Below are 18,155 nucleotides of genomic sequence, written 5' to 3'. Positions count from 1 at the left end.
TCCTGTATCATGTCCTCAGTCTCTGACCATCTACTGTATCATGTCTGCAGTCTCTGACCATCTACTGTATCATGTCTGCAGTCTCTGAGCATCTCCTGTATCATGTCTGCAGTCTCTGACCATCTACTGTATCCTGTCTGCAATCTCTGACCATCTACTGTATCACGTCTGCAGTCTCTGACCATCTACTGTATCATGTCTGCAGTCTCTGAGCATCTCCTGTATCATGTCTGCAGTCTCTGACCATCTACTGTATCCTGTCTGCAATCTCTGACCATCTACTGTATCACGTCTGCAGTCTCTGACCATCTACTGTATTCATGCCCATCAGTGATATCTAACAGTGCCTATCAGTGCTTCCTATCAGTGCCACCAATCAGTGCCCACCAATGTCGCCTATCAGTAGCCACCAGTGATGCCTATTAGTGCCCAACAGTGCTGCCAATCAGTGCTGCCTATCAGTGCCACCTTTCAGTACCCATCAGTGCTGCCAATAAGTGCCACCTCTCAGTGCTGCCAATCAGTGCAGCCTCATCAGTGCCAGTCAGTGCTGAGAACAAGTGCCTATTAGTGCTGCCTATCAGTCCATATCAGTGCCTCACATGTAATGTCACCTGTAATACACATCAAAAGGAAAATAAGGCATACATCTTTTTCAAAACTTAGCAGTGATGGTGAAACCCCTCTACAGATATTTGCCATACAATTTAACTTAAGTGCAAAAACTTTTTAGTTGGAAGGTTCACACCAGTAGAGCACTTTGGAATTTTTATTTTTTAGATTGTTACACTTAATTTTATATGTTTTAGTTACTATTATAATGTAAATTATTGCACTTGAAGTTAATTTTCCGCCACCCATGCTAAGTCCATGTCTTTATGGACCTTGCTTTGTGCACTGGTGCGCAGTCATGTTGGAACAGGAAGGGGCCATCCCACAAATTTGGGAGCATGAAATTTTCCAAAATGTCTTGGTATGCTGACGCCCTAAGAGTCTAAGGGGCCAAGCCCAACCCCTGAAAAACACCCCACACTATAATCCCCCCTCCACCGATTGATTTGGACCAGTGCATAAAGCAAGGACCATAAAGACATGGATGAGCGAGTTTGAGGTGAAGGAACTTGACTGGCCTGCACAGAGTCCGGACCTCAACCCGACAGAACACCTTTGGGATGAATTAGAGCAAAGACTGCGAGCCAGCCCTTCTCGTCCAACATCTGTGCCTGACGTCACTAATTTGCTTCTGGAAGAATGGTCAAATGTTCCCATATACACAAACCTTGTGGACAGCCTTCACAGAAGAGTTGATGCTGTTATAACTGCAAAGGGTGGGCCAACTCAATATTGAACCCTACGGACTGAGACTGAGATGCCATTAAAGTTCATGTGCGTGTAAATGCAGTCGTCCCAATACTTTTGACAAGTGTGTATGTGTATATATACAGTGCCTTGTGAAAGTATTCGGCCCCCTTGAACTTTTCGACCTTTTGCCACATTTCAGGATTCAAACATAAAGATATAAAATTTTTTTTTTTTTTTTTTTTTTTTTTTTTTGTGTGTGTTAGTAGGTACGGATAAAACTATTCCTTGTGCAGAGTAATGTATTGTATTGGAATGATTGTGATGTTTATATGTGTAACAATAAAATAAAAATTTAACTGTTAAAAAAAAAAAGATATAAAACTGTAATTTTTTGTGAAGAATCAACAACAAGTGGGACACAATCATGAAGTGGAACGAAATTTATTGGATATTTTAAACTTTTTTAACAAATAAAAAACTGAAAAATTTGGCGTGCAAAATTATTCAGCCCCCTTAAGTAAATACTTTGTAGCGCCACCTTTTGCTGCGATTACAGCTGTAAGTCGCTTGGGGTATGTCTCTATCAGTTTTGCACATCGAGAGACTGAAATTTTTGCCCATTCCTCCTTGCAAAACACCTCGAGCTCAGTGAGGTTGGATGGAGAGCGTTTGTGAACAGCAGTTTTCAATTCTTTCCACAGATTCTCGATTGGATTCAGGTCTGGACTTTGACTTGGCCATTCTAACACCTGCATATGTTTATTTGTGAACCATTCCATTGTAGATTTTGCTTTATGTTTTGGATCATTGTCTTGTTGGAAGACAAATCTCCGTCCCAGTCTCAGGTCTTTTGCAGACTCCATCAGGTTTTCTTCCAGAATGGTCCTGTATTTGGCTCCATCCATCTTCCCATCCATTTTAACCATCTTCCCTGTCCCTGCTGAAGAAAAGCAGGCCCAAACCATGATGCTGCCACCACCATGTGTGACAGTGGGGATGGTGTGTTCAGGGTGATGAGCTGTGTTGCTTTTACGCCAAACATAACGTTTTACATTGTTGCCAAAAAGTTCGATTTTGGTTTCATCTGACCAGAGCACCTTCTTCCACATGTTTGGTGTCTCCCAGGTGTCTTGTGGCAAACTTTAAACGACACTTTTTTATGGATATCTTTAAGAAATGTCTTTCTTCTTGCCACTCTTCCATAAAGGCCAGATTTGTGCAGTATACGACTGATTGTTGTCCTATGGACAGAGTCTCCCACCTCAGCTGTAGATCTCTGCAGTTCATCCAGAGTGATCATGGGCCTCTTGGCTGCATCTCTGATCAGTCTTCTCCTTGTATGAGCTGAAAGTTTAGAGGGACGGCCAGGTCTTCGTAGATTTGCAGTGGTCTGATACTCCTTCCATTTCAATATTATCGCTTGCACAGTGCTCCTTGGGATGTTTAAAGCTTGGGAAATGATTGTGTCCCACTTGTTGTTGATTCTTCACAAAAAATTACAGTTTTATATCTTTATGTTTGAAGCCTGAAATGTGGCAAAAGGTCGAAAAGTTCAAGGGGGCCGAATACTTTCGCAAGGCACTGTATATAATATATATATATATATATATATATATATATATACATACATGCATGTGTGTTTGAGCTTTGGGGTGCACACACCTATGCATCCAGCTGTATTTACTCACACCAACACGTCAGAAAAAATAAAAAAAAACTAAAAACAGAATCACTGAGTTGGAAAAAGGATCGCCCCCCTTATGTCAGTGTTTTGTTGGACCACCTTTTCCTTTATTTCCAGCCTTTAGTAGGATTTGAGGATTTGTCTCTACTAACTTTACTCCTCTAGAATTTGCATTATTTGCCCTCTCTTCATTGCAGAACTGATCAAGTTCAGTTACATTTGATGGTGACCGTGGAGCCTAGTCTTCTGCTGGTGTTGGTCCACTGTGTGAGAACCGAGCGATCGACGAATGTACGGTGTTTGATTGCTCGGTTCTCAGTCTTAGAGGCGGGGGACAGCTGCAGCATCCACCTAGGTAAGTGTGAATCTGCAAAAACCCCAAACTCCTTAATGCGGGCTGAAGCGCAGCGGTTTTTGAAACCCAATTTAGCAGAGACCCTAAAGAATGAAATGGCGATTATTGCAATTGTTTTTATGTCACATGGTAATTGCGCAGCGATTTTTAAACGCAATTTTTTGGGAAAAAATACACTTTAATGAATTTATTGCAGAAAAATAACAATATAACCCAATTTTTGGTAAAATACAGTGTCTTGAAAAAGTATTCACACCCCTTGAAATTTTCCACATTTTGTCATGTCACAACCATAAACATAAATGTATTTTATTGGGATTCTATGTGATAGACCAACACAAAGTGGCACATAAATGTGAAGTGGAAGGAAAATGATAAATGGTTTTCAAAAGTTTTTACAAATAAATATGTGAAAAGTGTGACGTGCATTTGTATTCACCCCCCTGAGTCAATACTTTGTAGAACCGCCTTTCCCTGCAATTACATCTGCAAGTCTTTTTTGGGATGTCTCTACCAGCTTTGCACATCTAGAGAGGGACATTTTTGCCCATTCTTCTTTGCAAAATATCTCAAGCTCTGTCAGATTGGATGGAGAGCGTCTGTGAGCAGCAATTTTCAAGTCTTGCCACAGATTCTCAATTGGATTTAGGTCTGGACTTTGACTGGGCCATTCTAACACATGAATATGCTTTGATCTAAACCAGGGGTCTTCAAACTTTGGCCCTCCAGTTGTCATGGCTGTGAATGTCAGAGTTTTACAATGCCTCATGGGATGTGTACATCTCTGCGAATGTGTGGTATGACCTCAACAAATGTGTGGTCTATTGCTCTGTTATGTGTGGGTGGATAATTTTGCGCTTGGACATGTTTTTTGTATGTTGATGGACTTTGTCCTATCACTGATGATTGCTGAGCTCTGTGATTCATACTGATTGATACGGTAGATAGATCATTACACAATATCTGGGATTTTATGTTACATTATTGCTCTGGGCTTTTATACTCTTCCTGACCGTTGGACATCCATGGACTTCCTTAGGTTGAAGTGGTTATACCAGAATGATGCCTGCAACTACAGGCATCATCCCGGTATCCTTTCTTTCAGGCAGTCATTCCCTTTTTTGTAAAAGCCATCCTAGCGACCAATTAGCCGCTGGATTGCTTTTACAGGCAGCGGGAGTGGACGTTCCCCCATCCCCCCTCTTGATGCCAACCGGCACATCTCTGAACTCCCTGGTGTGACCGGAGAGCCTGGGATCCAATCCGGCACTTCCACCGTGTTACCACAGAGCTGGCTGGGGACCATCTCTGTGCTCCTGGGAGGCTGCAAATGACTTTATGGCGTCACTTCCGGTTTTGGCAGATGTAAACACTGCCATTTTTTTTTTCTAGAAAGCACAGATCAATGTTTTCTTTTTTTTTTTTTTACCCCATGATTTCTGGGGTAGAGGAGAGATTTGGGGTCTTATAGACCCCAGATCTCTCCATAAAAAGTACCTGTCATTGCTTATTTCTATCACAAGGGATGCTTACATTTTGTGTGATAGGAATAAAAGTGATTAAAAAATGATAGGAACAGTGTAAAAATATGAATAAATAAAAAAATTGAAGTGACCCTTTCCCCTCACACTGGTGCACAGAAGCTAACGCATATGTAGGTATCACGTGTGAGGCATCGCCAGAAACATTATAGCGAGAGCAATAATTTTAGCACAAGACCTCCTCTGTAACTCAAAACTGGTAACCTGTAAAAATATCTTTCCTATGGAAATTTTTAAGTATCGTAGTTTGTCGCCAATCCACAAGCATGCGCAATTTCAAAGCGCGACTTGTTAGGTATCCATTTACTCGGTGTACCATCATCTTTAATATTTTAACAAAAAATGGGGTTATTTATTGTGTTTTATTTTTTTTTGCATTAAAAATTATAAAAGGATATTTTTTTCCAAAAAAATGTGTTTTAAACAAATCGCTGCACAAATACAATTGTGACATAAAAAAATTGCTATACCCACTATTTTATTCTCTAGGGCCTCTGCTTAATATATATATAATATATAATGTTTGGGGGCTCTGAGTAGTTTTCTAGCAAAAAACAAAAGATGAGTTTTACATGTAGGAGAGAAATGCCAGAATTAGCCCGGTATGGAAGTAGAGAAGGCCTCACACTTTGGGGTTTATTTACTAAAGGGTAATAAACTGTGCAGTTTGCAAGTGCAGTTGCTCCAGAGCTTAGTAAATGAGATAAAGCTTCACTTTGCAAAGAATACCCACGTGCAAGGAAAATAAAAAAATAAAAAATATACCATTTTTGCTTGCACGTGATTGGATGATGGAAGTCCACAGAGCTTCTGCTCATTTACTAAGCTCTGGAGCAAATGCAATTTGCAAAGTGCACAGTCTATTTGCCTATAGTAAACCAACCCCTTGGTGTTTTGGATTTGCCGGTGTAATCGCCACAATTCTTCCTGCGATTCTGAATCACGTGGCAATCCCTGCAATGCACGTTTGGGTGTCATTCATTGTAAATGGTGCAATTCTTACCGTGATTGTCGCACGACAGAATCAAGCTACGGTTTTGGCAAAACACGCCTTTAACTGCTTGCCGACCTCCCACCGCAAATATACTGCGGTAGGCTGGCTCGGCTGCGCGAATTGTCGTATGCGTACGTCGGTTCGCGGGAGCCCCCACTAGACAGTGGGGATGCCAATCCAAGGGACCGGCGGCACCCGCGATCGCTCTCTGCTGAGAGAGAAGGACGGTCAGCAGTTGGGGGCGAGCAGGGAAGCCAATGCACAGGGCAGGTGGCTCTGATTGCCGCCTGACACCCGCGATCGCTCCCCGCTGAGAGAGAATGACGGTCAACTATTGTAAACACAGCTGACCGTTCTTCTCCCTGGAATGATCACAGAGCTCCTGTGATCCTTCTATATACAGTAGGATCACAGGACTCTATAATCATTTCACAAGTCCCTCCCACCATACAGTAAGTAAACACTCCCCTAGGCTCACACTTAACCCTTTGATCACCCCTGGCGTTAACCCCTTCCCTGCCAGTGCCATTCTTACAGTAACAGTGCATATTTTTAGCACTGATTACTGTAGTAATGTCACTGGTACCCCCAAAAGTGTCAAAAATGTCAGTTAGGGGTCCGATCTGTCCGCTGCAATGTTGCAGTCCCGCTAAAAATCGCAGATCGCCACCATTACTAGTAAAAAAACAATAAAAAATAAAAATGACATAAATCTTTCCCCTAGTTTGTAGACGTAATACCTTTTGCGCAAACCAATCAAAATACGTTTATTGCGTTTTTTTTTTTTTTTACCAAAAATATGTAGCAGAAAACAAATTGGCCTAAAAGAATGAAATTTTTTTTTTTTGTTTCTTTTTTTTGGGAATGTTATATAGCAGAAAGTGAAAAATATTGTTTTTTTTTTTTTTTCAAAATTGTCGCTCTTTTTTTATTTATAGCGCAAAAAATAAAAGTTGCACAGGTGATCAAATACCAACAAAAGAAAGCTCTATTTGTGGGAAAAAAAGGACATTTGGGTACAGCGTCGCACGACCGTACAATTGTCCGTTAAAGTAACACAGTGCCGAATCGCAAAAAATGGCCTGGTCATTAAGGGGGCAAATCCTTCCGGTCCAGAAGTGGTTAAAAACTGCATTAAGCTTGTCACCCAGAAAGAAGCAGGAGCTTCCTTTGGGTGTAAAACACGCATAGGGCGGCCCATTGAAGTGAATGGATTGAAAGTCGCCCGCACAAAATCGCGAGTTCATGTGAAGCGAGTTGAATGATAAAGCTTTGTTTTCCAGTGGCGGGATCTGCCCGGCGCACCATTCTGACACAAGGATCAGAGCGTTATGTCCCTGTCAGGCTGGTGCCGGAGGTGAGTCCACATTCTCTGTGTCATCGTCTCGCAGCCGAGAATTTTCCGGTGTCAGGAACCTCACTCACCGAGATGACAGATGAAGACAGATCTCAGATAATTGCATAGTGATGATATTATTACCTGTATAGCAATACAGAATGGAATTCAATGGGGTTTCTATTTGCTGTTCAGGAAGATTTCCCCCATCTGATGTCACACGAACACGGCAAAAGATCAATTTTTTCCATGTTAGTAATGTGTCAGTGTCACCCTTCCAGGTATTTATTACCTTTCAAAGAGATCACATTACCCCTCCCCCCGACAATGATGTCATCTGCTTTTCTCTCTTAGAGGACGGCACCATCTTTGCTCAGGCATCATCCAGGGTCACCCTCTACTTTCTGCTATACAAGAAGCAGTGTAAGCAACACACTAAACGTCGGAGAGCCAAGAATGAGGGTTTATTAGACAAGCAGCGTAAAAAAGAAATCAAACGTGTATCAGGGGTTCAGATACCCCCCTCAACTGGTTCCCGACCGGCCGCCGCCTATTCACTGTGGAAATGTGGCACTGCTGCGCAAATCAACGTAGGTTGACGTCGGTTGTGAGCAGGCAGCTGGGGGGCGAGCGCGCGCCACCGGTGACGTGCTCCAGCCCCCACTCAGCAGCGGGGAAGCCGGTGCATGAGTCAGGTGGCTCCGATTGCCGTCTGACACCTGCGTTTGCTCCCTGCTGAGAGAGAAGGACAGGCAGCTGTTGTAAACACATCTGACCGTTCTTCTCCCTGGAATGATCACAGAGCCCATGTGATCCTTCTATATAGGATCACATGTCTCTATGATTATTTCAGAAGCCCCGCCCCTCCACAGTTAGAAACATTCCCCTAGGCTCACGTTTAACCCCTTGATCACCCACAATGTTAACCCCTTCCCTGCCAGTGTCATTATTACCGTAACAATGCATGTTTTTAGCACTGATTACTTTAGTAATGTCACTGGTCCCCCAAAAGTGTCATAAATGTCAGTAAGGGGTCCGATCTGTCCGCCGCAATGTCACAGTCCTGCTAAAAATTGCAGATCGCTGCCATTACTAGTAAAAAAAAAAGAAACAATAAAAATGACATAAATCTTTCCCGTAGTTAGTAGACGTGATAACTTTTACGCAAACCAATCAAAACACGCTTAATGCAATATTTTTACAAAAATATGTAGCAGAAAACAAATTGGCCTAAAATGTTAAAAGATTTTTATTTGATTTTTTTTTTTTTTTGAGAAGTTTATATAGCAGAATGTGAAAAATATATGATATAGTTGGACTTTTCTCAAGACCACCCCCCTCCCTCTTTGGGGGTGTTCTGGTACATAAAAGCAGCCTTAGCAAAGAAAGCCAGCTTGACCAATAAGTCTTCTACAACATTGGATATTCATTGTAGAAGATTTAGCCCCTCTTTTGCATATACCTCACCATCTACTTTCTGGATTTCCAGAAGGATGGAGTCATCTTTGTTCAGCCATCATCCAAGGTCACCATTTACATGCTGGACTGAGATGCCGGCTCATATAAATCCTGGCGCCTGTGCAGTTCTTGGCCCCTACTGCAGCCTCTCGCCTTGGTACAAAATTTCAATGAACAGTTTGATCACTGGGGGAGGGGATGGGAGGGGAGAATGAGAAAATGCTTCCTCCTGCCTGCAGCAGACTTATGACATCATCTCAGCCTAGGCAAAGTTACTGACTGGAGCTTTTTTTTATAATAAATGGTGGAGCTTTTCTAAAAAATTGTACTGTTGTTGTATATTTTAACATATCAAGCAAGTTACAGATATGTCCTCTCCCAAACAATTTGATTATTTCGGGGGGCGTGTTTATAGTCAGTGATACCGGGAAGTCTGGTGGATGATTTCATGACATTAACTTATACAACGTGACCTTTGATACCATTAGTCACAGTTTATGATGGTTATAATTTAATAGCAGCGTGTAACTGGAACCACGACAAGTTCTCGTCCCCGAGAGATCAGGACAACCCGGACTGTGACGGGACAAAACAAGACGTGACAAAACAAGAAGACGATCAGAGAATAGGGAACATTTTCAAGAAAGGTATTTCAAAGCCAAGTCTGGATCTAATACTAGAGAGCCTGCCTGAAAATGATAAGCTGTTGGAAAGCTGCTGCAGTTTTCAGGCACGATCATGCAGAAAACACGCTTCCTTCTTGATTTAATAAAATCAACAGAAACAGAGAAACAGGAAATTACATCACAACCATGTAGTTCCACTAGAAAGAATGTTATATTATATATGCATGTCGGCTGACACTGCCATCTACTGGTAAAACTAGTAATTGCAGTGTAGCGCTTATCCCTGCAGGAGCCGCTGGTGATGATGGGTCCTCTGTTCTGCCACGACTTTTAATACCGCTCGGTCCCCACTGACACGCCTGGTTTGAGATGGAGTATCACTTGCACCTTAATAACTTGAGTGTTAGTAACTCACAGATCTATTATATTGCACATACATTAGGCCAAAGATGAAGTTAGTGTATTACGTCAAAGCAGGTGCAATGCAAAAGTTGGCATTAGGCAATAAACTATTCAAGCTTGCAGAGTTAATGTAGTGATTTTTGGCCTAACAGGGAAGAAAATACCTAACTTGCGTCAATATAAGTCCAAACTTTAACTGAGGTAACTATTATTGAGCAAAATCAAACCCGAAATAACTCAATATTAATGTACAGGGTGCACTCCGAAGTGACACCCCAGATGTGGGCATCCATAAGTGTTCCTAAGTGGGGTAGCCTTAGAGGTGGTGACAAAATATCTGGCACATTATTGCTAGCCTTGGCTGGCTTGTGGTGGGGCCCTTCTGTCTGTGGCGCCCACTAGTCTGCTTCTTGAAAAATAAGTAATGTATAGATGTAGGGCTACTATGTAAGGAGCGGTCTATGTGAACAAGTTTAGCAAGAGGTTAAAGCTGTGTTTCTTCTCACCACTCCTGGCAGGCAACAGTTATGATTCTGCAAGCTGGGCAGTTAGCAGATCCAGCTTTCAAGTACACACACCCAGCTGTAGAGTCTTCCTCTGTGTGCAGCTCATAACGGCGGGGGCGGGGGTTGGGGAGACAGAGGATGACCAAGCCTGCTAACCCGGCTAGAACAGTGCATATATATATTGTTGCATCTATGTCTGTATAAACAGCATGCTAACCTGATACTCTTAGTTCATCGAGAATGGGGGCCTTGTGAAGCCGCAGGATATTAATTTACAATGAAAAGCTCTTGGAACTCTTAAATTACATCAAATTATGTCTTTACATCTATTGTCTTTGTTGGGAGAACAGCGATTATTTAAAGCTAACAAAAGACACAAATTAGTGCAGCTCTGTAAGCAATAATTCATCAATAAAAGGGATGAGACAGTTCGATTTTGCCTATTTGGCCTCCTGTTTACAGGGAGCCAAGCATCATACACAGAAGTGGTATTTTTACTACTTATATATAAGACAGCTTCCCACTGTCAATGGTTGTTAAGAAAGCCACAAGTGCTGGCACCCGCTGCGACCCTAGTAACCAACGCCATTACCGGAATATTGGCTTACATGGCCGGGAATTCCCAACTACTTAAAGTGTTCGCTTTTACAGAAAAAATATAAAGGTGAACTCTCTGGAGAAGAGACGATTGAGGGGGGATATGATATCAATGTACAAATACTGTACTGGCGACCCTAGCATAAGGAACAAACTATTCAGAGAAAGGGAATACAATAAGACACGTGGCCACTCACTAAAACTAGAGGAAAGGCGGTTTAACCTTAAAGTGCGTAAGGGGTTCTTCACTGTAAGAGCGGTAAGAATGTGGAATTCTCTTCCACAAGCAGTCGTATCAGCAGGGAGCATTGATAGCTTCAAAAAACTATTAGATGGGCACCTTAAAGACCACAACATACAGGGGTATACAATGTACGGTTAACAGCAAACACACACACACACAGGTTGAACTGGATGGACGGATGTCTTTTTTCAACCTCACTAACTATGTAACCAGACACCCTCCCCTAACCCACCTGGTCTCTGCTGTACTTACCTTCAGGGTTGCAGAGCTGTCAGCACCCCCCACAGCCACTCTTTGCTTTTCTCCATCAGTGCTTTCAGGATGGATTCTGATTGGTCACATGGACAGTACTGACCAATCACAAATCATCTGGTCCATCATGGAAGCACTGATGGAGAAAATGGAGAAGGTCGGGGATTTCAATTGCCTGGTTCACTGGAGCGGCTGCAAAGGTGCTGACAGCTCGGCAATCCCAGAGTAAAGTACAGTGGGGACTGGATGGGAAGGGGGAGTGGGGATTGTGTTTGGTGTTAGTTCACCTTTACATTTTTTCTGTAAAGGTGAACTAACCTCTTTGGGCAAACAGGCAGGGATGGCAGGGACATCAATGCCCATATATGGCCATTTTCTGCCAATGATGTCACTACTATCCCCGCCTTTTCCCTTATATAACAGATGACAGCTCAAGGAGCTGTCATTCAGCCAGCATTACCATTGGGATGGGCCATGTGCACCAGGTCCATCAGGTTTGTAATTTCTGGATCTTTTGGGGATTTTTATAATAAAGGACTTGTCTTTATTTTTAGGTTACATCTTTTTTATGAGTAGGGGTGCTATGTATTCCTTACTCATTCACCTTGAGGGGAAGCCAGTATCTGGGAGCCACCTTATTTTTAAAGGCTTTTAGATTCCGATAAGCCACTCACAGACCCCCACAATCGCTAGGCCATTGTTGTCGGAAAGAGGCCCTTGTCCTTGTGAACACGGTAATCCCCACTTGGCAAGGTCCCTCTATGTTGAGGACACATGTAGCCCAGTATGGTTTGGAGGTTTGGAGATGGTGGGATGAGTATGCATACTCATCCCACCATCTCCAGACCAGCCTGTCTGCTTGCTCGGATTAAGGGTCTAATATGGCTTTTTAGGGGGACCTTACACTTTTTTGTTGTTTTTTTTTTTGCCTAAGCATTCCCCTTAAAATCAATACAAGACTCAAAGGTTCTGGCATGCATTTTGGGGTGGAGTCTATGCAATTTTTTTCATTCTTATTGTAGGATGTGCAAAAGGGACATTTACAAAGAAAAAAAAAATAATACAGTTTACCTGTCCTCTAGAGATACAAGAAAGAGTCAGGGGAGTATAGTAACTGACACTGCCCTAACCTGTAACTGGCAAAACAAAACCAAGGAAATTCCCATCTCAACTTACCGACCAGCCTGCAACCAACTGAATCATCCTGTCTAAGTGCCGGTTCACATTTGTGCGATGCGGGAACGCTGCGAATATGCAGCGTGATCCTGCATCGCATCCGCACCTCTGGCAGTTCACACTGCCATATACGATGCGCAGGGGTGTCAATTAAATGGTAACAACACCCCCAGTTGCGATCGCAAGTTCACACAGAATCGGATCGCACTAGTGTGAACCACTATGCGATCCGATTCTACTGAGGATAAAAAAAAGCCTTATGTGCGAGTTTATTGCAGATGCGGTGCGAATTCAGCCATACAAAGTGTATGGCTGAAATTCGCACCGCACATGAGATCGCATGTAATTTAGGAGCAGTGCGTTCCGAATTACATGCGATCTCCGCAATCGCACAAATGTGAACCAGGGCTAATAGTGTGTGGTAAAAATAGAGGTTTCATTTGTACACATTTACAAATACATGCGTAAGCTACAGAGCCCCGTTAAGGCACCCCAGTGTTTTCTGTAGTCCTAACTCTAAATTTCGAGAGCCTCCACAGTGGAAGCACATGCATTATAATGGATAGGCAGAGGACAGGTAAGCCTGGAGGGAGCCCACTTCTCATTAAAGGCACAGGGGCGCACTGGACACCCAGCACAATAGCAGCAAAGGTGTCCAGTGCAACCCCAATATATCAACAAGACTCAAAAGTTCTGGCATGTATTTTGGGGTGGACTCTATGCAATGTTTCTCATTCTTATTGTAGGAGGTGCAAAAGCGATATTTACAAAGAAAGAAAAAATAATCCAGTTTACTTGTCCACTAGAGATACAAGAAACAGTCAGGGGGATATAGTACCTGAGTATCCACCAGGCACTGAAATATCAGTTCTGGGTGGATCGTCCATATTATGAGTGTATAATTTTGTTCAGACATTCATATATGCTGCAGTGGCTGTTCTGAGGGGGTGGAGCCGGAACCTGGGAACACAGGGTGAGTACATCAAACTGGGGGCTGGCTGGCTTACATGCACCTCTTTTAATCCCTTTCAACCTTCATTTTTTCTGATATAGGGATGGAGACGCTGGGCATTACCTGCTGGTGTCTCACCTAAAGTCCCACATAGCCTACATTGTATCCAGATTGGTCTGGAAAGAACACCCCTTCATAAACCCATGCTGATTACTACTAATGATACTGTTTTCATCACCAAATTCTTGGATACAGTCAAATTATTTTAACTGAAATTTCCTCTCGTGTTCTGCAGAAATTATTGCCGTGGAGTCGGCGAGCCCGGGCGTGCTCAGCAACGGCGTCAGCTCCTATTGCTCTATCTGCGGGGATCGAGCTACCGGAAAACACTATGGAGCTTCCAGCTGTGATGGCTGCAAAGGGTTCTTCCGAAGAAGTGTGCGCAAGAATCACATGTACGCCTGCAGGTAAGGCGCTGAGCTATTGGCCATGGATGTGAGTTGATGGTTGTATGAATGGGCTCCTTCTAATGGCTAAAATTGGACCTGTAGACTTTTTTTAAAATAAAGAACGTCATAACGCATGGCTGCACATTACCATGCATTGCAGTGCACTCCAACGCAGGTGTGGGTGGGGTACCATTCACAAATATTGGCACCATTGCACAATCCCTATCAGCGGGACATTTGCAGCTTTCCTTCCACCACTTCGTTTAGCCAACGACCAAGTTTATTTTGCTGCCCATATACACCTCTGTGTTGTGGTAACGCATGTTGTATGTGTGGCTGCATTGCAGTACCCTTGATTTGGAATGGCATCCCGACGCACTAAGGCAACGCACCTACATTGCAACATGCTGCAGCACACAGTACAGTAATATTCTGTGTTACCATGAGTTACAAAAAATAGTAATGCCTGATTTTTGGCATCTCAGGGTACGGTGGTGTAACGGAACCGCAACCCACACTGTACTTGTGGACTTCCGTCAGTATACGGCTTCCTCCCAGTCGTGAACATAGATATCAGATTTTCCCAGCCACCCTATACAAAGCTAGCCAACAACTTAGCTTGTATAAGTTTTGGAACCTTCCAGGATAAAAACTGTTTATTCAAACACAGGCACAAAGAGATATACACTGTGGGACAACCACCCCCCCCCCCCACCCCCTTAGCAGCCTATCCACATGCACATATACATCCCATAATCATAAAGTTGATCTTAAGCCAGACAGAAACAATAGAACAATGGGATACAGGTACTTAACAAGCTAGGGTCTATGAGAGACTCCAACAATATTCAAGCAATCTGACAAGTCAAATTGTTTATCTTTATATATTTCTTGAGGGATATTCAGAAATATTATTTTCTCAAGTGAAAGAGGCCCTTCATTCTTTCAACTCAAACCACACATATAGAACCCAGGATAACCGGGGTAACACGAAATGCGGTGTGGTTGTACAGCGAGTCTGATTAGTGCAGACCCGACTGGGGTTCTTGGTCACCCTGTGCCCCTAATAGACACAGGGTAACTTACACATAAGAGGGGCCGGGGAAGCTGGACAAGGAGTTTCCTGACCTCTCTAAAGTAATCTGGGTTCCATGAGCCCTCTACCCAAAGTGACTCCTGTCACAGGTGGCATCCCATTTATTTCACTCAGCTGCATTAACGCAATGCATGTTAACGCACTCCATTTTGCACATTAACACACGTGCACATGGGCCTAATGGTAATAATCTCTTTAATATGTATCAAAGGTTTATATATAGTTTGTAATTATTTCTATGCACATGGGAACATCCATATCTGCTGATTGTATATAAACAGTTTCCTGATTTGTAGAACTTGCACAATGACTGTGCTTCATTGTTCCTGATTCTCAAGTTCCCACCATGAGAGCAAGTGACAGGGTGACAACACAGGGGCACCCCTGGGAGACAGGGGCAGAGCGTTGACACCGTATAATAGGAAATGTCCTAACACTTACCTTCATGGCAGGATAACCTGGGATTATTTTAATGAAAAAAAAAATAATAATAATTTTGAAAGGACAAGTTAACCCCTTCCTGCCCAGCCCCGGCATCCCTTTATGTGGGTCTAATTGCCCTGGGAGAGGGATGGGCTTCCTGATCATGCGGCCACTATGATTGGCCATCTCGCTGGCTCCTTATCATAACAAGAAGGCAGAAGCTGTCTATGAAAGCCTGGCCACTGTGCTGGGAGCGTGCAACAAGCATACTCTCAGTGCAGACACATATAGGTATGCTCTGCTGTGCAGATGTAGTACGTGGGTGGCAAGAGGCCCAAAGCATATATGTGTAGCACTACTCCCTGGGGAGCTGCTGGTGACGGGTTCCCCTGGGTTACCCATAACAACAGTACAATAGTTCACCGACTTCAAAGTGCCTGGCTCAGTCAAGAAACAGTCTAGGGTTTTTGGTTTTTGTGGTTTTATTGAGAACTTGGATAGGAGAAAGGAATGAGTGGGATTCTCCAGCTTGAATAAACTATGCACAATTTGCTGGGATGTTTAACTGCACTTGAGTGCTGCAAGGCCGCTGCTTTACCTTGTCAATAGCGATGAAGTAATAATAAATTAACCGCTTTAGATAAGCTGTATTGTACTGCAGAACAATCTTCAGGGTCCTTCCTGGCACTCCCTTTGTTCCTATTCTGCATTGCTTTCTACACGGCATCCCCTTTATTTTAATACTCTCCGTGTGAGCTAGCTCCTTGATCCCCTGATTTCACTGGAGTGGTCCCCCTTCCTGGGTCAGACCCTTAGGCAGGTCCCTGAGTACTCACGGACACTGTTTTTCCCAAAAGACTCTGCCAGCAGCTCCACCGTCAGCACTCTGGATCCTCTGCAGCTCAGCTCCACACCTGGTTCACTAGGCCGACCATCTAAGACCACCTTCCTCATACACTGCAGGAGGAGAGACAGCCATCCATCTCCTCCTGGGACTCTGCTTCCTGCCAAAAACGCCCTGTCACATGTCCCCTCCGTATTTATGGTCAATCCCAGGATGCATTGCGAGAATGCCCTCCCACTGGGACTGCCATAAAACATGATGTGTCACTGGCTGGGTTTCCTCCACTGTCCAACAAGCTCCCTCATTGGATGCAGTGGGGACACTCCCTCAGACCCAGTGAACCACACCTGGAAACATGTGACAGGCAACCAAATAGATCAGGCTCCCCTGATAAGCAACAGGAGCGATACATGCTTTTACCTAGCACCTACCTAGGAGGGTGCTACATCTGAGATGTTAGAAACTGTTAGTAGATGTTACATCTACTTTAACCCTTTCCCACCCTGCCCTGGCAGGGTTTTTTTTTACCTTCATGCATAGAATACAAGAATATAGAACCACTTTAATAATAATAAAAAAAGCTAGAGGTTGCCTCCATTTTTATTACAAATTTGTTGAAAATACGTAAATTTTTCTATCAGTGAAAAATGCTGCTGCATCCCTTTAAGTGGGTCTAAACTCCTTTGGAGCAGAACAGATTCTCAGATCATGTGACCCCAGTGACTGGCTGCCACAGTGGTCACATGATCATGAGCTCATCTTGCTGGCTCCCGATCATATTGAGAAGCCTAGAGCTGTCTATGACAGCTCAGCCACTGTGCTGGGAGTGCGCAGCAAGCATGCTCTCAGTACAAAAACCGTGGATGCATATGTGCTCCACCACACATATGCATTTTTTGGGTGGCAAGAAGCTAAAGCGTATATGAGATGTTAGAAATTAGGTTTACTTCTATTTTATCTCAACTCACAGCCATTAATGTCTAAACCGCTAGCAACATAAGTGAGTACACCCCTAATTGACAATGTCCAAATTGGGCCCAAAGTGTCAATATTTTGTGGGACACCATTATTTTCCAGCACTGCCTTAACCCTCTTAGGCATGGAGTTCACCAGAGCTTTACGGGTTCCCACTGGAGTCCTCTTCCTCTCCTCCATGACAACATCACGGAGCTGGTGGATGTTAGAGACCTTGCGCTCTTCCTCCTTCCATTTGAGGATGCCCCAAAGATGCTCAATAGGGTTTAGGTCTGGAGACATGCTTGGCCAGTTCATCACCTTTACCCTCAGCTGCTTCTTTAGCAAGGTAGTGGTCATCTTGGAGTTGTGTTTGGGGTCGTTATGTTGGAATACTGCCCCGCAGCCCCAGTCTCTGAAGGGAGGGGATCATGCTCTGCTTCAGTATGTCACAGTACATGTTGGTATTCATGGTTCCCTCAATGAACTGTAGCTCCCCAGTGCTGGAAGCACTCATGCAGCCCCAGACCATGACACTCCCACCACCATGCTTGACTGTAGGCAAAACACACTTGTCTTTGTACTCCTCACCTGGTTGCCGCCACATACGCTTGACACCATCTGAACCAAATAAGTTTATATTGGTCTCTACAGACCACAGGACATGATTCCAGCAATCCATGTCCTTAGTCTGCTTGTCTTCAGCAAACTGTTTGCGGCATTCTTGTGCATCGTCTTTAGAAGAGGCTTCCTTCTGGGATGACAGCCATGCAGACCAATTTGATGCAGTGTGCGGCGTATGGTCTGAGCACTGACAGGCTGACCCCCCCCCCCCACCCCTTCAACCTCTGCAGCACTCATAAGTCTATTTCCCAAAGACAACCTCTGGATATGACACTGAGAACGTGCCCTCAACTTCTTTGGTTGACCATGGCGAGGCCTGTTCTGAGGGGAACCTGTCTTG

The 18,155-nt window shown here is 43.7% G+C and overlaps 1 protein-coding gene across 2 annotated transcripts in view; it reads left to right on the top strand.

Annotated features, from left to right (window-relative positions):
• LOC309565450 (hepatocyte nuclear factor 4-beta-like) overlaps window positions 1-18,155 on the top strand; it is a 59,645-nt gene that overhangs the window by 9,964 nt on the left and 31,526 nt on the right. For both annotated transcript variants that reach the window (XM_082270417.1, XM_082270416.1), the window contains exon 3: window positions 13,721-13,892. In XM_082270417.1, the coding sequence (XP_082126543.1) occupies window positions 13,721-13,892 (172 nt within the window). The remainder of the gene's footprint in view (window positions 1-13,720; window positions 13,893-18,155) is intronic.

The sequence above is a fragment of the Pelophylax lessonae genome (genome assembly GCF_965119305.1).
Source record: "Pelophylax lessonae genome assembly, chromosome: 10".
Taxonomy (NCBI): Eukaryota; Metazoa; Chordata; class Amphibia; order Anura; family Ranidae; genus Pelophylax; species Pelophylax lessonae.
Note: the sequence above shows the minus strand (reverse complement) of the source record. Positions and strands in the feature narration are given on the sequence as shown.